At 36.0% G+C, this 25,685-nt stretch overlaps 1 protein-coding gene across 1 annotated transcript; it reads left to right on the top strand.

Moving 5' to 3' along the window:
- The first annotated feature begins 699 nt into the window (after positions 1 to 699).
- Positions 700 to 5,719, top strand: LOC122139728 (retinol dehydrogenase 13-like). The gene is made up of 3 exons (XM_042738846.1): positions 700 to 915; positions 5,094 to 5,411; positions 5,507 to 5,719. Exons 1-3 carry the CDS (start codon positions 789 to 791, stop codon positions 5,536 to 5,538), a joined length of 477 nt encoding a protein of 158 aa, XP_042594780.1. The 5' UTR covers positions 700 to 788; the 3' UTR covers positions 5,539 to 5,719.
- Positions 5,720 to 25,685: the final 19,966 nt, after the last annotated feature.

Raw genomic sequence — 25,685 nt, 5'->3', positions numbered from 1 at the left:
CTTAATGCCCAAGGGTTGTTGAGTACTGGGACCAAATAGGGTATGGACAAAAGAGGTTGAAAATAAATAAAAGTTAATTTATCCAGGAGTTATTGTTTTCGCCTATTTTTGGGTACAGTGGTTTTTTTTTTCTCTTGCCTGTAACAGGTCATGGTGACATGCAAAAACAATGTACCAAATATTATAATTACTGACAATTCACTTTGAGAAATTAATGAATTTAACCTACATGTTGGATTCAAATGATTTTTAAATTAATCAATTGAATCATCACAATCAGAATCTTTTTTGTTGTTGACAAAATTATTATATTCTGTATACATGTATTAGAAGCTGCAGCAAATATTTTTTTTTTTTCTGGTGTTGTTACAAACAAGTTTACAAAATTTAAAAAAATGCCCAAAATTATCTAATAATTGCCCCCCCCCCATATAGAAATAATATATTTTATCCTCAATATTAAAATTTGTTGTTTTTAATCTTGAGTTATAATGAGTTAAATAGAATAAAAAATGAGAAAATTAGTTTTACATTTTGTTTGTCAAGACATTGTTTATACATTGTATATATATATATTGGTCTTGGCTACTATCTTCAAGAAATGAGGAATGTCACATTTCTTCTTGAGATTCACGCCTGACGTAGAGAAACTGCGCCACCCGGCGTTTGTCAGAAGTTAAAGCCCAGGAAGCTGTCGCTGGCATTTAGGAAAACAAACAAGGTAACAAGCTGGAGAAAGTAGCGGAGCAAAACATGTGCTCTCCCAAACTTTAAAAAATTTCAGCATAATGTCTGTGCTGTTGTCAGTGCTGGTCGCTGTGCTTGCTGCATACATACTGATTTATTACAGCCTGTTTAAAGGAGCCAGATTCAACAGCAACGTGACTTTAAAGGGAAAAACAACAATTGTCACAGGTTGGTATCATTAAAATGCTTGACATATTAAACAATCCAATCCAATTTAATACCACTTAAGTAAATAAAGACTGAACTGCTTACTAACTTAGACTGGCATTAAAGGGTTAGTTCACCCAAAAATGAAAATTAGTTTTACTCACCCTCAAAGCATCCTAGGTGTATGTGATGTTCTTCTTTCAGACGAATTCAATCAGAGTTATATTAAAAATTGTCCTGGCCCCTCCAAGCCTTTCATTCGGGCTAAGCGGGTGTTGGATGTCAACAGTTCAGAAGACGTGAAAAAATATGCACGTATTCATAATAAAACATCCCTCACACGGCTCCAGGGGGTGAATAAAGGCCTCCTGTAGCGAATCCATGCATTTTTGTAAGATAAATATCCATATTTTAAACGTAATAAACACTTTTCTATCACTTCCGCCATCTGTCATGCGCAGAAGGCTTTCCGGCGGATGATGTAATACATTGGCGTTGCATGATTAGTGATGAGCGTGGAGACAAAACAAAACAAAATGCCGGTCATGAATTAGAAGCACAAAACGAGGATTTGTAAAGAAAAATGTCGGAGGATTTCGATATAACCCAAGTGAAGACTGGTTTTCCTTTGCTAAAGTAAGGAAACTTTGTTTCCTTTGCTCCTGCATATCTCAGAGGCGCGCACAATGCCCTACACCCTACAGTACGTCATTCGCCTGGATGTCTTCCGCGTACCACAGTCAGCCAAAGTGATAAAAAAGTGTTTATTACGTTTAAAAAAAAAATTTCTCCCAACAACAGGCATCTTGAAACTGATCATACCTGAACTTACTCTGTCCTCAGTTGCTTTAATTTCATAATCTAAACATTTAATATTGTTCATCATTTTCCATAAAAACTATGCTTCAAGAGTAATGCAACAGTTATGTAGCATTTTGAACAGTTGTATCAAATGATAATTAGATCATTGTAATGAAATGAATAGGCACTTAATTCAGATGTAATGTGAGTTGCATTTTGAAATAGTAATACCTTGATGTTAAGTTTTGTCATTTTGAACTATGTAAAAAAAGTTTTTTTTTTTTCAGATTTTAGTTCAATGAACGAAAGATCTTTGGTTCATTTGTATTGCATATGGAAAAAGTGTTGTGTTTTGAAAAACACATTTTGATCATCAGTTGTGTGAATTATGTGTCTAGAGTTTTGAAAAATTACATGAAGATTCTGTTATTAGTACAAAATGATTGTAAAAAAAACTGTAGGTCACAGGTCTCCTCCATAGCTTGACTGAGGGGTATAGGTCGTAGATCATAAACCTTCCACTGCCATGCAGAAGGGAAAAAGGAAAGGAAATGAGAGTGTTGTGGGAGGTACTGGAATAATGGAACCAGATACCTAGTCTGTACAATACTTAGTCTTTCCAAAAATGTGAGTATGTGTTTGGTGTTGTAAGGACCTATTTTGGCATTCCAGTGGAGGACCCCTTTCTCGTGATTGCAGCATAGATTGTGATGTTACCACCACATTGACCCGGGACATTCAAAATAGCTCTGTGGCGATGTTTCTCCTATTCCTCTTCCTGCGCCACTGCCTTTCATTTGTGTTGAAGACAAAAATTCACCTGTTGCCTTTTTATAATGCTTACACCTTGATTGTTGAGTTTACAGTTAAGCACCTAAGTGTCTGAACACCTGATGGCCGAGTTTGATCAATAGGTTCATATGTGTAGTTTGGACAGCAGTGACTTAAAATGGCAAAGAAGTGACATTATGTTAGATTTCTGTGTCGAATGTAGAGAAGTGTGTTTAGTGTCTTGCAGAACAATATGTAGTGTTTTGCAAAAAGTGTGAGGCTGAGAATATGCTTATAGTTGTGCAGATTTGCGCTGAGGTTTTAGTCTTTGAGTATCAGGTTTCACTGTGTTATTTTTCATTTTACTGTGTAAGCAATTGTAAAAACTGTAAACAATGAGGTCAAATTCATGATTAAGGTTGGGAGCTAATGACAACAGAATGTCAGGAGGCCAGTTTAATGCCTCATCTGAAGGACACTCCTTTTTAAAGAGGCCAATTTAACGCTTTTTTCAAAAGGTCGCTTCTTTTTGCAGTTAAGTCAACGTCCTCTCTCTTGAATGACCACTGTGGCAATGGCCTTGCCCTCGGCTTGAACCGCGCATCTCTAAAGAGTTTGTTAAAGTTTCTAATATAATTTGTAGGCTTCTGGTGTGAAGTGAGAAGAGGTTTTTGAATGTTGTATTGACATTGTGTCGCTCCCTTTATACTGAGGGGTGGGGAGGCCACTCCCAGACACAACGTCACATCTGCCAGCCAACTGGGGCTGGCGTAATGTAATAGGTCTTCTGAGGAATACACCGAAGGGGTATATCCCATAATGACACACCGAAATGTATGCTTGAAAGAAAACATCTGATTTTACACATAAGCTTGCTATTAACATCTAAATCATTTGTTCTAAAAAATTTGATCTTTTCTCGAGTTGAGAAATGTTGAGAAGGTCTCAACATACAGTATAAAAAGCATATCTACTGATGTAAAATATATCTTCTGATAAAACATATCAGCAGTGTAATATTTGCAGTGTTAAAAGTTATTAATTCCCAAAGAGTTGAATTAACAATCTACAGTGTTAAACAGTACTCATGTTCAATGTTGTTACATGGTGTAATTTCACTTTTACACTGAGGCCATGTCCACACAAACACAGGTATTTTCAAAACCGTAGCTTTTTCTATGCAGTTTGGCCTTTCGTCCACACACAAACGCAGCACCAGGTCACTGAACGGAACATTTTTTGAAAACTCCTGCCAGGGTGAAGATTTACAAAAACACTGGCTGCAGTTTTGGCTTGTGATGTCAGAGAATGCACTGTTATCTCCGCCTACTATAAACTTTTTCAGGCTCCTGATTGGCCAACATGGCTTTATGGTTAAGATTATATTGCCACCTGTTGGCATGCTGTTGACAGTGGCTTTTGCATTTTCATGTGGACGGAGATTTTTTTAAAAACGGAAGAAGGATAAACTCTGTTTATAAAAATACCCGTGTACGTGTGGACATGGCCTGAAAGTATGGGAACCCCTCCCACCCCCACCCTCCACCGAATTGTCTGGACCCCACCCTTCAAATACTGCTGCCTCGCAAAAAGACAACGCCATTTTATCTTCATGTGACCGAAAAGTTGGATTGCTTTTCTCTTTATAAAATTACTTGGGAAAACATTTTTTTTTGATAATTTTACTCAAAATATGATTGGTGGTGAACACATTTAGAAATGACTAACTGCGAGTGTTTTTGTTAGGTTTACGGTGTCTGTGAGGTGCAGAGATCGACAGATGTAGCCTGCAGAAGAGTTTGAAAGTTTCTCATGCCGGTTCGACTATTGAAAAAAAGTGATTTTATGTGTTAAACATACTCTACATGCATCTGGACCTGCCCAGTTTAAAGTCCATACGTGATTTTGCAGAGACTTTTCTGAAGAGTGAACCAAGACTCGACTTGCTCATTAACAATGCAGGCAAATTGAGAAGTTTAATTGTTTCTGAAATGTTGTTTCATGGAGTTTACATTTGTAGTTTAGTTATTTTGAACTGGGTCTAAAAAGTAAATGATACATTTAGTCCTAGTTTGCTTAGCATTCACACTGTCATTTTTTAACTCTGAACCTAAAGATACAAAAACAAATGGCATAATACAGTCAAAACATGATTGGACAGCTTTTATGACATGTACTGTATTTTACAAACTTACCAAACATCTAAAACTGCTGCATACTGGGTCAAATGCTCTTGTTGTATGTGTCTACTTCCACCATTGCTGTAAGGAGATGATGGTTCCAAAGCCTATATCTAACTGTAATGGGCAACATGGCTCCTTTGATGAGAAGAACCAGATTTGCATGAGGATTCTGTCCTGTTTTGGTTTGTTTAGATGTCTTGCTCCATATGTTGCATTCATATTTTAGTTGAACCGCACCAGAGATCTTTTGGAAGTATACTGAGACTCACCTTTTAAGTGGGTTTTGGTCTGCTGCTTGTTTGGTGCACACCAAGGTTCGGATGGCAGTGTTCACACTTATATAAATTAACCGCACTAACAGAGCAATTGCTCCAGAGTTCATTTTAATCAAACCAACCCAGTCACCTGTAAACACGCCCTTAGTATGTGAGGTTTTCTCTCTAGGTCTTATAGCATTAGGCAGAACTGAAGATGTTTTTGGCATGGCGTTCGGCGTCAACAACCTGGGCCACTTTTTGCTGACGCTGTTGATGTTGGATCATCTTAAGCAAGCAGAGTTCAGCCGCGTGGTCAATGTGTCCACCCTGCTGCATAGGCTGGGATCTGTGGATTTCAACCTCCTCAACACGCAGAAGGATGTGGTCATAGGTCAGTTGTCCTGGCACGCGTTCAGAGCCTATGCCACAGCAAACTGTGTAATGTGCTCTTTATCCATGAACTCCAAACTGCCTGGAAGTGTCACTTGCTATTCCCTGCATCCAGGTTAGTGGGGCATATTTTTTTTGTCTGCTATTATTTCACAAGTATTATTATTCCTTTTCCCCCCCTACATTTTCTTCATCGTCTTATCTTTATAGGTGTTATCGCAGCTGAGATCGGTCGAGTGTGAGCTTCTGAAGTTCTTCATATATTGTCTCTCCCTGTGTTACAGGCGTATGCATAGATGAGGTAGCTTTTGTATTTGGTATATAATGCTTTAAAAAAATATTGCTGGTTCAACACAATATATGTAAATTATGGTATATTTATATATTTAATTTCTAATACAATAAGCTGTTCATTATTTTTTGTTATGGCCCTATAAATGGCTGATTTTAATTGGTTTTAATTTGGTTGTTCTAAATGCTACAAGTGAATAATGTACAGTATGAAAAATATTCATTTTGACATTGTATCTACCTAATTATTATTATTAATAAATTTAGTGTTTTTAAATATTAACTTAGACTGCTAAATTATGGCAAAATATCTATCTATCTATCTATCTATCTATCTATCTATCTATCTATCTTTTTCTTTCTCATATTTCATTTCTTTGATATCTTTTTATTTATTTCAAATGTTTCATAACTTTCTTTCCTCCTTTCTTTCATATATATCAATCTATATAGATCTTTATCTCATTGGTACATGTTATGAATGTTTCTATCGCTGCACTATATCTTTATGACAGTGCTATTGCCTGCATCCATTTTATAATAACATTGCAACCACCATTGCATTTTTTTAAACACATGACCAATCCAAATATCTCATGTATTTGAAAATAAAAAAAAACATTTGAAGAAATTAAAGAAAGTTAAAATATCTGTACAAGAACATAAATTTCTTTCATGTATTTGAGCTCTTTTTGCTTCATCTGACAGGGTGTTGTACTGTTTTGTTTCATTGGGTGGCAGTAGCGTGTCACATTTGGCAGTCTTCAACTCAGGGCGACACAACCTGAAGAGTCTGCAGAGACCTCTGTCAAGATGACAATCATTAGAATAAAGTAGGTTAGATTACACTGAGAGTTGCAGAAGTAATTTCATGTAATATTAGAGTTTGCTTTTCCACTGAATGAGAAAGGGCATTAGGGGCTACAGCCATTCAGTGTGATGGGATAACCAAAACGAGGACTTGTTACATAGACCCTTACCCATATCCATGCATCTTCAACAGACCCCCGTTGCTAATAGATCCTTTACCTCAAACTGGGATTGTCATATTTTTGACATTGTGTAGACCTAGCATCCTGTTTATATATGCTGATATATGATATGTTCTCTGCCTTGAGAGTCTGTACACTGTCCAGGTGGATGAATCTGGTTTCATCCAAAACATTTAACCCAGTCTCTTCTATGCACTATTGTTTTCTAGCCTGAAAGTTTCAGTGGCTGTCATTATTTTTATAAAATGCGTTGTGTTGTCATGTCACTGATCGTGACAGTCATATCTCGGCCTCCTCCGTGTGATGGTTCTCATGCAAGTGTTTAACTCCACCGTCCCCTTCGATTCATTTTGTAGAAGCAAAACACATTGATGAGTGACGGCAGGTGTTTACTTTGGACACACTCCCGAGCTCTTTGGCACAGTACTTAACGACTGGATTAGTGCATCAATTAGCAATCACTGCATGGGAGGAGCCTGATTGATCGAGACTGCTGCTGCTGTTGCTGTTACTGCTGCTAAGGCTGGGCGTGGGGCATGCTGGGGCATGGAAGTGTGGGAAGCAGCTGTGTGTTTGTGTGTGTTTGTGTGTGAGAGAGAGAGACTGTAGTGGCCAGCTGCTTGAGAATTAGTTCAAAGGATTAATTTCACTGCATGATAGCAGAATAAAACCATACGGACTTTGTTGACCTTGTAAGGATATCACATGATGCATACCAGGAACTGTCACGTGATTGTGATTTTATAAAGCCAAAGTGTCTTTTTAAAAATATTAAAAACAGTCTAGAGATTGCAATAACAAAACAATTTTTTTTTGTTTATATTATTTTATATGAATAGTAGATTTAATGTATTGCATTATTATAATCACAACTATTATTAAATTATATTTAGTTGCCATCATAATAAAATATTATATGATAGCATATAATTGATTTAGACCAACTATATTATAATGTGTTATGTGTCATAAACAAAATATAATACGTTTGAAATAGTTAAAATAGTTGTCTCATATGTCTCAATATATTATAGAGAGACACGAGGCACTATAATAATAACAGTTCTCATAATACAATATTGTTTTGTTTGTATTATATATTACAATACAAGATATAATGCAAAGTATTCTAACGAGAACTATTATTAAATTACTAATAACTAAACTAATAATTATTTAATTCTCATAATATAACAGAACATATGATAGAATGTAATCACTATAATGAGACATTATAAAGTAGCTCAATATTTTATTTTCTAAAATGTTTAATTTAATGAATAATGTAAAAAGTTTAATTATTTAACAATGTAATAACATTATATAATGCATATAAATAATGTAAGTGATATAAAAGTACATTGACAATTTTTGGTTTGATTTTTTTTTAAAACTTGGTAGTCGCGTTTAGGAAACATCTTTAGAAAAAGAGGATGTTTTTACAATTTTATGTGGTGCTACTGGTGCAAAAGGATACATTATAGCTTTAATTTTTATTTCACGTTAACTCTGACAAAACATCACATCATAATTCAACAATGAATAAAGAAAGAAAAGTTACAGTTATAAAGCATTTAGAAACCATATGAAATCAAAGGAGATTTGTGGCCTCTAATACAGGTCAATGTTGTTACTCAATTTTTATTGCATATATGTGTATCTCAAAATGACAGTTTTCAGGGATACAGACCAAAAATGTTGATGACTCATCCTGCACTACACAGGCTCTCATCCAAACTGTCATACTACTATGAAATGTCCTGCCCCTAATTATGATTGATGGCAAGTAGCCATTTACATAGAAGATGACTGCAAAGTAACTTAAACCAACTGGTTATTTAAAAAGTCAAAAACTCTGAATTTTTCCCACTCAATTTTTTATTTATTTTTTTAATAGGGAATGTCAAGCAGATTCATGAGGTTTTTAATTCATATTTTTAATAACACATCTCTAATTGGCTGTGGGCAGTGAGATTATTTCATTGGCACAGTGTGTACAGTGTCTGGTTTTCAGTGTGGTGGGTAGCAGGTGGTCAGGGGAACATCTCAGTCTGAGGGAAGGGAGAACAGCAAAGTGATGCTGGGTCTCACTTTAGAGTAACACGTGAGGTGTGAGATGGGAAGAGAGGGGGTTAAATCGTGAGACTGGGTGACAACATTTTGGAGCGTCATTCAAATACAGGCTGCTTGTGTCACAAGCAAACCCTTCCTATTTTTCCATCTCACCCACCCCGTGCGGAAATGCCATCTGAAGGCGGTAAATAGAAGCATCCTTTGGGTCATGTTATTTCCATAGGTGCAATTAACATCCCCATCTGCTAATCTGTGATTAACGATGTTTACAAATATGCTGCACATGCCGGAGTGTCAGAATAGCAGCTCACACCTTCCTCTTACTCCTTCACCCTCTCATCTGTCTTCTTGCCTGCTATTGTGTGCTGGATTAGTAATTAGGGTTTGGGTGGGAAGTGGCAGAAGGAAACCAGACCCTTAAAGCAGTAGGCATCACAAGATGGCAAAATAAACAAACAAATATATATGTCAAAATTTTCATCATTTTGGCTCTGTATGCCACCAGATTAGAATTAAAATGAAACAATCAAGATGAAATTGAAGTTCAGATTTTAAGATTTAATTCGAGGGGTTGAATTAAGACCCCCCCCTCCACTTTCAGTGGCTCAAATGTAATTGGTCAAATAAATATCATATGTTAATTTTTAATATTTTGTTGGGAATCCTTTGCAGGCAATGACTCCTTTAATCATCGACATCACTAAAGACTGGGTTTCCTCCTTTGTGATGCTTTGCCAGGCCTTTACTGCAGCTGACTTCAGTTGTTGTTTGTTCGTGGGTCTTTCTGCCTTTAGTTTTGTCTTCAGCAAGCAAAATGCATGCTCAGTTGGGTTGAAACATGGAGATTGACTTGGCCATTGCAGAATATTCCACTTTTCTACCTTCAAAAACTCCTGGGTTGCCTTTGCTGTATGTTTTGGGTCATAGTCCATTTGTACTATAAAGTCATCACTAAACACCAGTTACCCAGTGCCACTGGATGCCATGTATGCTTATGCCATTGCACTGCACCATTTTTCACAGATTATGTTGTATGCTTTGGATCATGAGCTGTTCCAAGCCTTCTCCATACTTTTTTCTTGTCATTCTAGTACAGGTCGATCTTAATTTCAGCCATCCAAAGAATGCTTTTTCAGAAGTGGTCTGGCTTTTTTAGATGTTTTTAGATGATGACATCACTGAATTCAATGATGAACTGCCTTTAACTGAAAAATGAGTGTTTACTATTGTCATTTTGAATTATTGACACACTATTTTCCTAATTAATGCTGTACAGTTGCTGTGTATTTTTCCTGCTGTCTCTCTGATGGATTTATTTTGTTTTTGAAGCCTGACAATTGTCAGTTTCACTTGCATGGAGAGCTCATTTGACTGCATTATGTGGGTTCAGAGTAACAGCTTCCAAATGGAAATGGAACACTTAGAATCAACTCCAGATCTTTTACGTGCTTTACTGATGTAGAAATAATGAAGGAATAGCCCACATCTGTCCATGAAATGGCTTTTTGAGTCAACTGTCTAATTACTTATGGTCCCTTGAAAAAAGGGGGAGGTACAAATTAATGAGCTGTAAATCCTTAACTTTTCCTCCAATTTCTGATGAGAGTACCCTCAAATTAAAGCTCAGAGTGTGCACTATAAGCCCATATTCATTATATAACTGTAACTTGAATATGTTTTGGTCAACAGCTAAAAGAATAAGTGTGCCTGTGTCTAAATATATATGGACCTAAATGTATGTAATTATAGATTTAGACATATGTAACTATTTATTCCCTGATCTATATTAATTATATTATTAATTAAATTACATTATTGCTGTGCAATACATCTTCATTTGTAGTTAACAAATCTTTGCATTATTTTCAACAATAGATTTTCAACAATACATTTCAAACCACTTAACTTAGAGACTTCAAATTTTATCTCTTAAATCTCTTTTTTTTATATAAATATCTATATTCTACTTTAATATGAAAGTATACATATAATATATATTTTCAATGTTTACCATTGTACCCTTGGGATTTGTACAAGATTGAGGTTGATCTATTTACCCATCTGTACCTTTACATTGCACAAGCATCACAGAAGGTGCTTTAAATATTTTTGCAGAACCAAAGCCTTAAACATAAACCTACCTGAAACTTTAACACTATTCTTTTGCTGTCTTGTAAGCACTGGTATTTCCTTCAGGACATTGCAAATATAGTTATGAATATATACTCCCCTTTTAAGTTTGTTGTGTGCATTTTATAGCCATTTTTAGGATTAATTTGACCCTTTCGCTTGTTCTTTAGAGGCTGCGGGATGTGAGTTCTGTACCTGTCATATAGTGTTGAAAACTTTCTCCTTGATGTGCTGGTTTAAATAAACTTGTTGCTCTTTGACTGTGCCTGGAGACAGGAGTGCATTAAAAAATAGACAAGCAAGTTATTGCTGGTTTCGTAAAAGCTTCATAAACATACATTCATTTACACCATTTAGGTAAATGAGCCCATTTCCTTGTTTTAGCAATTTGCTGTAATCTAATGAAGAAATGTAGCTTGCTGTGCACAGCTCTGAAAGCACGCTGCTGGGTAAGCCAGCTTTATAAACGCTATCAATTAGGCTGATGCTACAATGCTCCACAATTGTTTTACTAATTGCCAATTAGCTACCTTGGAATAAAGCTGCATTTTTCCTTTATTTGAGAGATTTACTAAGCAATCACTCATTTTCAAACGAGTACAGGATATTTGCAAAAAAACATTAACGCTGTCCCAAAGGATGAAGGTGATATCTTGTGGTGTTTTCAACACAGAGCGAAGAAAGCTATGCAGCATCAATCCATCTCATGCGTTTCTATTTGTATGGAGGAGGAGAGAGGACAGAATCACTGTTAATCACAATTTACTGTTGAAACACACACGACACATGCAGTATTTACTCTCATTTTTAATCTGTCGTACTCCTGAGAATACATTATGTATTACCAAACAGCAGGCTGTTTAATAATTAGTCAGGCCATCTTTGGTTAAACAAAGAGAAGGAAATTCTCTAGATCTTTAATAGTCAAGTTATCACAGTCATTCATTAAGACATGTCTTCTAAAAAAGCAGCGCTGGCGCTACAGTCATGCTCCATAATTTTGGAAGTGTGTTTTACAGTGGAGAGGTGAGACTCTAAATGGATAACAGCTACTCTGTAGCTGCTTTTGTTGTGATACACCACATGAACAACCTTTACATTTTTCTTGTCAAATGCCCAGTCAGGTGCGGATCGCCCGGTTACTCAAAGACAATGAAAGAATTCCAATTATGCTCAAACAGCTTCGGTTGGAGAGCTTGGCGAAAACGTTAACATTGCTGAGAAGGTAAACAAGATGCTCTTATTGACAGTACAAGGCTTCCTCTTTGTCTGAATCCACTGAAAATTGATAGAGAAATTTAGAGGAAGCATGATTATTGATTGGATGCTAATTGGAATCCTGAGAAAATAAACAGGCTTCTTTTGCAGGCCTCTCAAGGAAGGCTGGATCAAATGTACCCATCAGCTGCGCTATTAGCACTCCATTCACTGTGTAAAAAGAGTAAGCAATGTTTAGGACTTATTTTAGAGCATTTTAGAAGGAAGGTTCACCCGAAAATGAAAATTGTTATTGTTCGCTCACCCTCATGTTGTTCTAAACCTGTGTTGATGTACTTTTCCTCTATTCTGTGGAGCACAAAAAGAACACATGAATAAAAAAATTGTCCCACTGTTTTTGTCTGTACAGTGAAAGTCAATGGGATTCAGTGTCCAGTGTTTTGAAAGTGTTTTGAGTTTCATTGCATATTGAGAAAAATGGTCATTTTTTAATTCCACATCAGAAAAACAAAGTCATACAGGTTTGGAATAATGTCAGGGTGAGTAAATGAGTACAGACCCTTTTTTGTTTCTTTTTTTTTTTATATAATTTTGGGTGAATTCCTTTATGTGCCACTAACAAGAGAATGGTTTAAAAGGGCATATACATATTATTTATTTATTTATGGAGAAATTAATACTTTTATTTAGCATGGATACATTAAATTGATCAAAAGTCACACTAAAGACATTTATAATCTTACAAAATATTTTTTTATTTCAAATAAGCGCTGTTCCCTTACAGTCGGTCACTCAACCAGTTGAGCCACCAAAGGAACATGCTGGACTCTCTTCAAAGAGCGTACCAGCGGTATCCTTTGGTGCTCCTCCCGATGACTGGATGTCGATCACTGCATCGGAGGGAGAGCTCTCTGGAGAGGAAAATTCAACTGCGCTGCCGCCCTCCAGAGCGGTGGCAAGGCCTGAATCAGATCCGGAGTTGTCAGCTATGCTTTCCCGGGCCTCCGAGAAGGTAGGGCTCGAGTGGAAATCTCCACCATGCCCCGAGCCCTTGAGGTTGGATGATTGGTTATACAACCTGTGGAAAAGCTGCCTCCGCCTTACACGCTATGGCCTTACTGCAGGTTCATCAGGCCAAGGCACTGAAGGACTTGCATGAGGGTGGTCACGATCCAGAAGTTCTGAAAGAGCTCTAAACCGCTACTGACCTTGTGCTCCGAACAACAAAGGTCACCACGAGTTCTCTGAGTTGTGCGATGTCCACACTTTGTGGTCTAGGAGCGCCATCTCTGGCTGTGTCTGGTTGATATGAGAAACACAGACAATGTTTGGTTCCTTAATGCCCCTGTGTCCCAGACCGGAAACCTGGTCTGTGTTGCACCGGCTGCCTTTTTATGCTCACGCTGTGATCAGTGGCAGCTGGATACAATAATCGCATGCCAATGTATATTGGCTTGTTTAGTTGACATTCGAAGTAGATTCCTTCAGGGAATGAGGGTAACATACCTAACCTGGAGTATTGATTGCAGAAAATTCAGCTTTGCCATTACAAGTATAAATTACATTTTCAATTATTTTGAATCAGAAAACAGTCCGTTTTAAATTGTAATCATATTTAACAAATTTACTGTATTTTTAATCATATAAATGCTGCCTCGTTAAGCACAAGAATTTTCCAAACATTTTACTGCCCCCAAACTTTTTGTAAGGTAGTGTTTATTTTCATTTATTTATTTTATTTAGTATTTTTTTTTCTGTTTTTGATTGCTCTGCCAGCACACAATATTTAAACGGTCGAATATTATGATGGCTCGTTTACTAGGGGACTGGTGCTTTGACAGCGGTGCCTTTGAGCCATTTTCTCAGGGGGACTAAATCTGTTAATTAATGAGCATGGTGAACTAACTCCTCTTGGCTCCGATGACGGCAGGACCATGCCAAAGCAACAAACACAAACAGATGTGTGAGGCAATGGGACAGAAAACAAAATCCACATCATCTCGCAACGACATGCTGCAAGTTAAGTTGTGCATACTTCTCTACCTCTTATTTTACATTTTTGCAGCTGCTGTGGTCTCAGTCTCTGGGTCAGTGTGTCTTGGCAGGCCCACATTGCCAAGAGGCCTTTTTATTAAAGAGTAGAAATGTGAACCGGGTAGGACTACTTTTGATCGCTAGCAATTTATCTAATAAAGTGGAAAATCCTTAACCACATGTGGCCGAGGGTTTGGGGAGCATGGCGTAGAGGGGGCGGCGTAGCTGTGCCGCATGGGGAGCTTGTGATCTCTGTTCTGAATAGAGAGTGGAGCTCAGGTAGGGTTTTAATTAAGGTTCCCTACTTCCCCAGACTCTTCAGATGCACAGGCATCACAGCTGGGACTCTGTCGGTCTCCAAACCCCCTACCTGATGCCATTCAACCAGAGGGGTGCTCTTGTATCCTTTTACTACAGTATCCCAAGCTCAATGGTGATCAGGTGGGGTGTGCTGATTGGATTCATGGGGTCCCATTGATCTCCACTCGTTGACACACATACATTTTTGTGCTCGTTATTGTAGGAGGGATCGATTGAACATGCTTGTAGTGGCAAAGTAAACTCATGTGGCGTCCAGACATCTTGGAACTAGGAAAACTTCCTATTTTAAAATAATCAGCGGAACTGAGCAGATGCATCAATCCTGACTTCATCAACTACTGTGCTCAGGCCATACAAATTTTATATATATATATATATATATATATATATATATATATATATATATATATATATATATATATATATATATATATATATATATAACATTATATTTTTAAAATGTATAATAAAGCACTGGGTAGCAAGAACTAACACTGAACATTTTTTACTTTTTTTTTCTTTTCAAAATGTATTAGTCTTAATGTTAATTTGTACATGCAAGTTGTAAGAATGAATTATTGTATTATGAAAGGAACCTCTAGATTAAAATTTTTTAGCAAATTTGACCAAAACTATTCAAAGTATTACCAAAATTATTTATTAAATTATTTTAATGGAATTTTGCTGATTTTTAGTACTCAATTAAGTTAATTATAATTATAATGTAATTATAATCATTTATAACAATTAAGTATTTTTATAAATTATTTCCAGATTCATGTTTAAAAATTTCTTTAATATATTTAAACTAATGTTAATAAATTTGACCTTTTTTGCAAAGTGTTAACAAAATTATTTAAATTTTTTGAAATATATTATATTATTATATTATATTATATATATTAAAGAAAACAATGCTGTTTTATCCAAGTAATCGAGTTTATTATAATTGTAATAAATGTAATTATAATAATTTATAGCAATGAACAGTCGAATATTTGTAAATCATTTTAATCTAGATATTTTTTTTAAATCATTGCTTTAAAATATTTTAACTAATGTTAATAAATTGAACCCATATTGCAAAGTGTTTCCAAAATGAATCCAATTTATTATTATTTATTTCTCAATTGATTAAAAAAGAAATACAATTTTCAATTGTCAATAACTCTATTCTAATTATACTTAATAATAATAATTTAAATATGTTATCATTATTTAATAATATTAAGTATTTCCTTATTTATTTTTTTTGTCAAAATCACATGCACACATTTTGCTGTCAAACGTTTTATTTTTGTGCCATCATTGAAAAAAAAAAAAAAAAAAAAAACCTGGCTTGACCATCTTCTTTGGTTTACATTTGATTGACTGTATGATTGGCTGCAAAGCTTTGAGGTTGGTGGTAGGGAATTTCAGCTTGACTGTTTCTGCCGATTTAGTCTGGAGCACAGCATTATTTAGTCATCAGTTCCAACAATGGACGACAGAGATCAACAAGTGCAGGGAGACAGAGGCCTGCTGCCCTCTTGGCAAGCTTCTGTGGAGCAGGCAGCAGACGGGACATAGTCATCAATATCGGCCGCTGGCCATTGATTGGCTGTATTGATCAGGATGGGCAGTGGGGCCAGGGGAAGGAAAGGCCTGTTGGATCTCATCGGAGCAATTGTTTAGGGTCACTGACAAATTCAATTGCCTATCAGGGAGCGATCATGGAAACAAACGGCTGCTGTCGATGCAAGGGCTGTACCCCTTGGTAGCTGTCACTCAGTATTACTCCCAGTTTGGGAGAGCATCAGGCGCGCACACACACACACATGTCAGTTAGGTTACTGGGGCACTGGAGGGCAAACTTGTGCCCCTGATTGCCCACTGTGTCCTGTCTGTAGCCAACAAACTCTCAAATTCTCTGCACTATACTGCTATCCTGTTCATAGACTGAATTAAAGCTGTATTGCCTTGAACAGCTTCCTAAAACCTCAAACCGGCCCTTTTGTGACATTTGCTGAGTGTGTTCAAGTTGGCTGCTACAACTGAGAGATAATGTAATTCATAGATTGCCCACAAGTATAGGGTACTTTGATTTTGGGCTTTCTTGTCAGTTTGTTGTCTTGGATCTTTTTTTTCCTTTTTTTTTTGTGATTTCATTTGATTTATTTATTATATAATTGTATTGTAGCAGTGGACTTAGTTAGGTTGAGTGTTGGAAGAGTGTCAAACAATAATTATTTTATTATCATTTTTAATTAACAATTAATATCAATGTATTTTGTTTTTTTTATTCTTTATTTGGTAAGATTATTATCATTATTATTATTGCTACTACTACTATTACTGATACTACTCTGGCTAATTGTCGGGTTAACAAGAAATAATTACCTGCCATAAATATGATTTGGTTGCATTATTATTATTATTATTATTATTATTATTATTATTATTATTATATTTTTATTAGAAATTAGACTTTATTTTTTATTTAAAGACACATATTATAAAGTAGGACATAAAAATATTACATTAATAACCAATGTTTATTGCTAGTATATATTTATGAATTTTTTGTTATAACATTGTTAGTGTTTTTGTCAATACAGTTTAATTTATATTTAAATTAAAACATTGCAAAAAGAAAATGCAAAATACAACTACAAGAAGTGTAGGCATTTTATTTATTTATTTATTTTTTATACTTGTTAAAGCCATTTTTCCTCTCATTTTGCTTTTGGTGAATGTTATTTTGCACTCCTGCATATATTGCAACAAAAATCTCATTTTCTTTCATATTCAGCATTGAAATACATCAAAAGCTGAAAGCAATTCATTCAGTGCTCTGTTTACCCTGCATAACCAGGGTGAAGATTCTGCATGGTCATGTGACCTGCTGTTAAGTATGAGTGCTTCTTCTGTTCAGGGTGTCAGACGAAACTCCTAACTGGCTTGCGGGGTCCTCAATCGAAAAAAAATGGCCCAGGGCTCTTCGTTAACTAATTACGGAAAACAGGAGCACCCTCCCTCATCCCCCTTCTCCACAGCAAGGTTTTTTTTTTTTTTTTTTAGGGGGGTGTCTTTTGATAAGGTTTGCACTCTTGTCAACAAGCTCGTATTTAATTAGTGTTGATTGTTGTTAGCGTGTTCAATAGTTATTAATTAGAGCTGGGAGGGGCCCTCCACTTGATTGCATGCCCGGAGCAGTGACATCTTGTGCTGTTTCACACTCAGTCATGACATGGTGTAGAAATGAGGGATGAAAAAAAGAGGGGGAAAGTGAAATATGAGAGGACAGAATGGTTATTTCCAAGAATGTAGAAACAGATAAACATAAATGTAAATTTGGTTGCTTTAAACAGGTGCATTTGTGGTCGCATTAGTAATTTAGTTAAGGACAGATGGAAAGCACCCTAAAGATGCTTTGTTGTAGTAATAACAAGTATAATAAAGTCTATTAATTGAATGAATTAAGCATAATGAAATCATTTACATAGAACTTTTGCATAGAATAATTTTTTTTTCTTTTTAAAAAAATCACTTCTGAATCTTTATATATCAAGAACTGCACCTGTTCAGTTTCTGGTCACTAAATATTATCTATTTATTTATTTTAGTAAATCAAGATATTGGCACTCTAATACTGGAAGTCTCTGCAGGTTTTTTTCCACACAGCGCATTAGATCCCAGTTCAGTTCTCAACAAGATGCATTGAAAGCAGCTGCTTAAATGCAGAAATGTTGCATAAACCTGGAGACGTTCGGATGAGGTCTGGCAGAAAATGATTTCTATATGTATGCATATTTCACTATATACACGACAGAGATGGGCTAAAATATATCATTTTCTGTCTTTGTGCACCAGGAATTGTCTTGAGGTTCATTCTAAACTTCTGCTGTGGGGTGCATTTCCCGCTGTTCAGCTGAGCATATACCCTCATTCGAAGTCGGCGCAAGCAGCTCTGCCTATTAAAATGTAAATTCCCTCTCGGTGCAGCAGGCCCAGACTGTGGAACTCAGCGGGTGAAGAGGGTGTGTGTGTGAAGAGAGAAAGTGTGTGTGTGTGTGTGTGTGTGTGTGTGGTGAGCCTATTTTCCAGCTTGGTCTGCTCTCTGGATTGGCAAGATGTGACAGTACAAAAATAGATGTTCGCTTTTTTTTTGTTCATAAATGCATAAATACTGTTCACATACTTTTTCATTAAAGTTAAATTAAATTAACTACTGTGCATAGCACAGCTGTATATGTGTAAAATAAAAAGATAGAAAGAAAAGTAATGTAACGCTTAAATAACTAAATTCTGGAAGTCGCTACTTGAATTAATATGAGCTAATATAATTAAAATACTAAAAATTACGTAGTGTGTGTATATGTGTATATATATATATATATATATATATATATATATATATATATATATATATATATATATATATATATATATATATATATATGTATACACACACACACACACACACACACACACACACACACACACACACACACACAAACACACACACAATATGCAGTTCTGAACAGTATATGCCAACACTCAAGGTAAAAAAAATGTGTGTGTATGCGTATATGTGTATGTAATAATAAAATATATATAATTTTATAACCTTCAGTATTGATTTGGACCTCATGTGAAAAGGTTTTAGCAAAGTATCTGATCATGTTCTTGTCATTTCTCATAGTAAATAGACTATAAATGGGAGACAAATATACTTGCTTCTTGCAATTGTTAAATAATGCGTTATTATTTTTTCATTTAATAGACAAGGATTCAGAAATAGGGTCTTAGAGTCTCAATAACACTGTCAGGACACTCAATAATAGTCATTAGTGTGCTTTGTACTTTCTTCCAGTAGATGTTTGGTTTATTTTATTATTTATAAGTCCTCTAGAAAAAGTTGTGCATAGAAATAGAGATCATTTTAACTTAATTGCTCGTTTAGATATTAAAAAAAAAGTGTCTATACTTTTGAAGGTTAAAGAATAACTTCTAATGGAAATTTGATGTAAAGCATGTTGTAGAGATCATATTTGTGCCAGTTCAATTCAATTCCATTCGTTTCTTGTAGATTGCACTAGGTGGAGCTGTGATCTTTTGGTAGAGGGCCACTGAGACGTGCATGTGAGAAAGAGAGAGGGAGAAAGAGTGGACAGGAGAGCTGGAATGGCTCTTTTTTTTTCTCCTTTTTTATATACCTGGTAGGGGCTGTGCAATTGCAGAGGCATACTTCCGTGACCCATTGGGTAATTAGAAATAATAGAGCGTACTGTGAAAGACCCAACATTCAGAATTAATCGATTACTCTTGTAGTATTAATGTATGACTGTGATTTGTGGTGTGTTCAAACGGAGAGTCGCTGCAATGCATTGGAGACGTCCCCGTCGAAGTACCCACGTCCCCAATTCAAAAAAAGAAATGCATTTAAAGAATTCGGGAACTAACAAGGTTTTAATTAGTTATATGGCTGACAGACTCCAAAGTGATTGAAACATATATACTTCATTTCTTGAATGCACACTGTTTTCATAATGATGAATTCAAAGACAGTCTGACTGGTTGACCTGGACCAAGTGACTGTGTTTACAGATGTGTTTTGTTTGATTGGTTAATTGTGTTTTGTGAGCACTCCAGTGAAAATAAGTATGCGCACATACTTTATACATCCTTTTCCTGTAAATCAGTATAATCCTGTAATGGACAGGCCAATACAGTTCACCCAAACCAACATTTCAGTGTCTTATATTTTCCTCTAGTCCTTGTTAAAGAGTGGCAGAAATAATGTAGAAGCTCATTTCAGATGCATTGCTGTCAATTGTCTCACAATAATTGGCATTGATTCAGCAGTTAGAATCTGATTTAGATGAGGCTCTTGTCTGTAATGTTCCTCTGGCTTTAGGTGTCGGAGCCTTTTCTTTGACTTTGGTGGTAATTCATCTGAGAAGATCTACGTAACGGGTAGATTGTGGTCTTAATATCGCAGTATGAACATGAAACAATGTGTCGATGATTTAGAAGGTGGTATAGTGCAATACTTCCACCACATCTGGACCTTTTTTTGTTTTTGTTAGAAAAAATAAAATAAAATAAAGGTTGTAACCTGCATAACCCAGTCTATCTCTGGAAGATATAACAGTGTTCTCAGCATGTTAATTGGAAATGGTGGATAGCAGAATTAACAGAGCAATGCTCTGCACCAACCAATTGCAGACCCTCTAAACCGACTTGGAAAGCCATTTTGGGTAGACTAAAGAGAACTCAAATTGTTCGCCCATTTTCTTTAGCGCAAAAAAAAAAAAGTCTTGAGTGGAGGCCGATGGCGAACACGTCATAATTTGAAAAGACTCAAAATATCTTTCATGTAATTAGAGGTCATTTTAAGGAATAGCACTGAAGCCTATTTTGAAGAAGCCACCATTCAGTCTCAATTGTTGAATTCATCCAAAAGTGAAAACGTGAGGCTGAATGATGTTTTTTCTAGGCCTTTTGAACCCAGAGTTCAAACATTATTGTTTGCAGCTCTTACTGAATAGTAATGTTGTTATTGCTGATTGAAAAAGCACAAGTGCCCTCATAAAAGCACTGAAGTCCCCTGAAAAAAAAAAAAAAAAAAAAAAATATATATATATATATATATATATATATATATATATATATATATATATATATATATATATATATATATATATATATATATATATATAAATACTCACTGTCTGTCTTGTTGAAATATCGCCAAATGTTTGCCATTCGACTTAAAACACAATGACTTAATGTACAGAAAAAGCTAAAGATTTTATTGGCACAAGCATTTGATTTACTGAGGTCACTCAGATTTTTCTATACATATCCGGTCAGCCTTGAGTTCTTACAGGCTCTGCAGATGCTTCCAGGGCTTGTCTTATTGTCTGTTTGTAACATGTTCATGAGGTCGTTTAGAATGGGTTATTGATTCGTTCTTTCCTGCGTACTATGAGGTGGTCATGATAACTAATTACGTCGGACCTCTGAAGGTGTCTGAACACAAGTATAGGTATGTAATTACTCTGTTTAATTACAGATCTTTTGAAGATCAGTGACTGGGATGTATGCGGCGAGTAAATGTTGTGATTGTACACACAATATCAAAGTGATTGCATTGACCTTTCGCACCCCGCTGTATGAACTGTGTCATTTGTTTTGTTGTCTTGTTGTCCTTATAGATCGGTTCAGGCAGGAGTTATCTGAAAGCAACACTTCCATCAGACTTAGAATGTGATGGCGAAGTGTACTTGTTAGGTATGTTTCTAAGTTAACATTTCAGCATGTTTTTATTTTACTTGACAAGGTGGAAAACAAATGTCAAGACGGAAAATCCATTCTTTGACTTAGCGATGCACACAATGAGCAGAATTCGCCTCGACAACAATACAAGTAACAAAACCTCATTGTTTACCCAGAACCATTCACTATTATTATCTTATTTTCTCTGTAAGCCATTACACTTGTTTGGCACGCTTTATTTTCTAGAGAGCGTTTAAAAGCAGTGTGAGGTGAATTGTCGAATGTGCCTCCTGATAATGACCTAAGATTTCACCAGACCTGTTTTTCTGCCACAGCATGCGGTGCTCGAGGCCTTCGGCTCCTTGAAACGCAAAACGCACATATGTGTGCATGCATATAAAGTGATGGCGGGTTCGGCGCAGCTAAACACATTGTGATTTATTGTGCTTTAATTTGGATGCCGTCTATTGTTTGTGGTTTGCGGAGGGTTGCCCGCTGACAGTAATTTCTGCGGTTTGTGTGGATTCTGCCCGAGCTAATAGCACTTTCTTTTACTCTGTGTTTGGCCCCAGTACGACAGAAGGAAGCAGGAAATAAACAGCGGTTCCTATTTACCCTGCCAATTTCACTTGACGGCGCGCTGCGTATTGAAATGAACTGGGCAGCCTTCTAATACTACGGAAAGTATGGAGCCGGCACTGGCAGAGATAGATTGTAGCAGGCAATTACGGCAGTCCAGCCTCTGATTAGAGAGCTGCCTGCTAGCCACTCAGCCTCACGGCTGCCTCTTATCATGATGAGGCCGGTATTGGTCCGGACATTGTTTGATTGCTTTCAGACACATTTACTAAATCCAAAGCACACAATGTTTCCTGTTTCTTCATGCGCTGCCATGCTCGCAAACTGCTCGGATTGTTTAACTTTCACCCTGTCACTTTTACAATTTACCTCTCTTTTCTCTGTTTAGTACACTTTTCTTTTTCAGATCTGTTGGTGGGATTTATTTTGAGCTTTATACTAACCACCTTTTTGAATGTGGTGGTTTCCTGTGATTCAAACTGGAAGTCTGTTGTTGTTTCACATTTCAAGATACATCAAGATACAAAATGTATTGTATCTTGATAGTAACTGAATGTTCAAATGTATGTTACATAATCATTATGTTTAAACCGTCCGACTATAATATACGCTTTTGACTGAGTTTTGCTTCCAGAAATATTGTGGTGACCTAACAGCTTTTTCCATGGGGAATAATGTAGAATGTCTCTCTTCTGTATCTCTCTCTGTCCCTCTCTCTTCTTTTCTTACTTGATACTGAGCCATCAGTCAGTTAGTTATGCTGTGAAATAACACTCTGCTCTTGGCCAGACGCTGCTTTTTTGCTGTAAGTTCTCTCTCATCTACAGGATGTGTGCATATATGTGTGGCTGCATGCCTGATGCAAAGCTCATTTGAACGTGACCTCCACAAATGGGTGTAATGCAGTGTGCTTTCACGTTATTGCAGTGATAGTTGCAGTGAAACCATGGATGCCTAAGGGAGAACTAGTCGCTGACTGCTTAAGTGTCCTATTACAGCATACATGGACCTCTGGTTGAAAATGGTGCAAGATTAACATTTATTGGGAAAATGTCTTTGAAACGGGATTTTTTTTCTCTCTCCATAATTCACATATTTCATTTACTTGTAGAAGTTTTGTTTTTGGACATCATTATGGCTGGGTTATATATATTGAATATACAAACTACATTTGTGATGAGTTTGCTGGCGAATCTATTATCATTAAGCTATATTTTGTGTTGTAATGATTTAATGCACATTATTGGTTAAGTTTTCTAATGACTGTATAATTAAGATAGAAATATTTTAATGCTTAATTGTTTTAATCAGATATAAACCAGTAGTTGAAACAAAGTGGGCGATTAAGTCTTATGTCACAATATGAGTCATTTTATTTCACGGTAACGATATATATCATGATATAGTTATTTTTGCTTTTAAATAAGTTATTTATGATTCCAAAATTTTTGATACCATAGAAATTTCATAATTCTTGTCACCAGTGTCAGTATAAAAAAATAATAATAGCCTAAATTAAAAAATAAAATAAAAATCACTCAAGCTCATTACAAACTAATTAACAAGGACAAAACCACAGTAGAACAAATAAATAAAAAATGCATAAAGTAATCAAATGTATAAAAACACACCATATTCTTCACTGTGTAAATTAAACATATATTTCTTCTTGTTAAAGTTACAAAAGTGATTTAGCCAAGAGTGAGAGATTTTCTCTCTTTTGTTGTTTGATTAACATGAATGACAGACAGCTGGTATATTAGACTGCTGTCACTCTAAGAGCTGCCCGGATCCAATATACCGTTACACATGTGTTTTCTTTCTCAGCCGTTTGCTTTCACTTAAGACCTAAATTACTATGTTTACAAGGATACTTGCAAAGATGGGCATTTTGAAGCATATAAGTGTGTATATTTAATTGGTCAAGGCCTATAAAGTGGCAAAAAGTACTCCCACGCTCTGAGCATCATGTGCGTTAGCCTTTTTGACAGCATGTGCATATAATGAAATGAGTTCTCTTTCACTGCTTATTGCATTTTAATGGCTTAAAATCACTTGTTTTTAAACCACAATGCTTAAAACCGTGTAAACAATAAGTTTTCGTGACCACATAGCACAGCAATGTCACGTGAGCATGTAATTATGATAGAGACTACAGTCCAAAATCTCTACCAGTTGACAAATTTCTACCAGTTTATCATGTCTACCGGTATATCGCCCACCCCTAGTAGAAACTTCCCAACTACTAGAAGTTGGTAAGTAATAACCATTTTCCAGGTCATTTTTAATTAAATGATTCAAAATTGTTTAATTCAGCAATTCCTTTGCATTATCACTCATGTAAGTTCACAGAATCTTTGCTGGTATATGCAGCTAAATATTGGTATTTTTTATGATCATTTATTATATATATGTTATAGTTATTTATTTATTTAGTATTGTTATATTGTAATATGTCAACATATTTTATCATGTGATTAATGATTTGTCCTTGTTCATTTAGTGAAAACTTTAAAATTATTTTCTGCTCTGATATACTGTGTAAAAAACTTCATTCATTCATTCATTCATTCATTCGTTCATTTCCCACACAGTATCTCTAATACTATCCCTAAATGAACACAGGTATAAAGGATTGAATCAAATGATAAAATACATATGCTCATATGCAATATCAATAAATATATTGAATTATATATATAAATAAATAAGTAATATACTATATTTTACTGTTAACAAAAATCTATTATATATTGCTAAACCATAGTTATCGTCTCCACATACAGTAACTGTATGGTGTTCACTAAAGGAAGACTACATTATGAAAAGCTGCAGCTGAACCCATGAAGCCGTTTTCTCCACAGTGGGTCCACCATCATCAGCTTCGAGATACTAAGTTAAATGTACGAACAGCCAATCACAAACATTGCTCAAAGCCTACCATCCACTCCCGCTGTAATAGTGCTATGGTCAGGCCGAATGAAATGCAGCCATGCCTCAGAGTGCTGGTACATTAACTACAGTACCCATCTGCACCCTGCAGAAACAGTTTGGTATGGCAGAGAAATAAAACATCCACAACATAGCATGCATTTACATTCACATCCCCAGTAGGGTTGTATCATGGACTGGATGCTTTGATTCTTCACACACAGTCGTAATACGCTTTTGCCTTATTTACACACATGAACACATGATCCTTCATGTTTTGAGATGATACAACCGAGCTCTGCATTGGACACATGGATAAAGAGGAGAGGGGGACTGGCTATTCTTAGGTGTTGCTGCAAAGATGAGAGGGGCCAAAAAGGTTTAATTTCCTTATCGTATTGTACATGTATGTTATTATTGGCTAAATGCCTTTTAAAGTTGCACCACTGACTCCAGCCCCCAGTCTCAGCCCCTCAATGGGAGCAGAGTCACCGTTAATAAACAGACCATGCAACCCCAGCATATCGCGAGCATGGGTGCAAAAAGCTGCACGCGCT

The sequence above is a fragment of the Cyprinus carpio genome, chromosome B15, assembly GCF_018340385.1.
Source record: "Cyprinus carpio isolate SPL01 chromosome B15, ASM1834038v1, whole genome shotgun sequence".
Taxonomy (NCBI): domain Eukaryota; kingdom Metazoa; phylum Chordata; class Actinopteri; order Cypriniformes; family Cyprinidae; genus Cyprinus; species Cyprinus carpio.
Note: the sequence above shows the minus strand (reverse complement) of the source record. Positions and strands in the feature narration are given on the sequence as shown.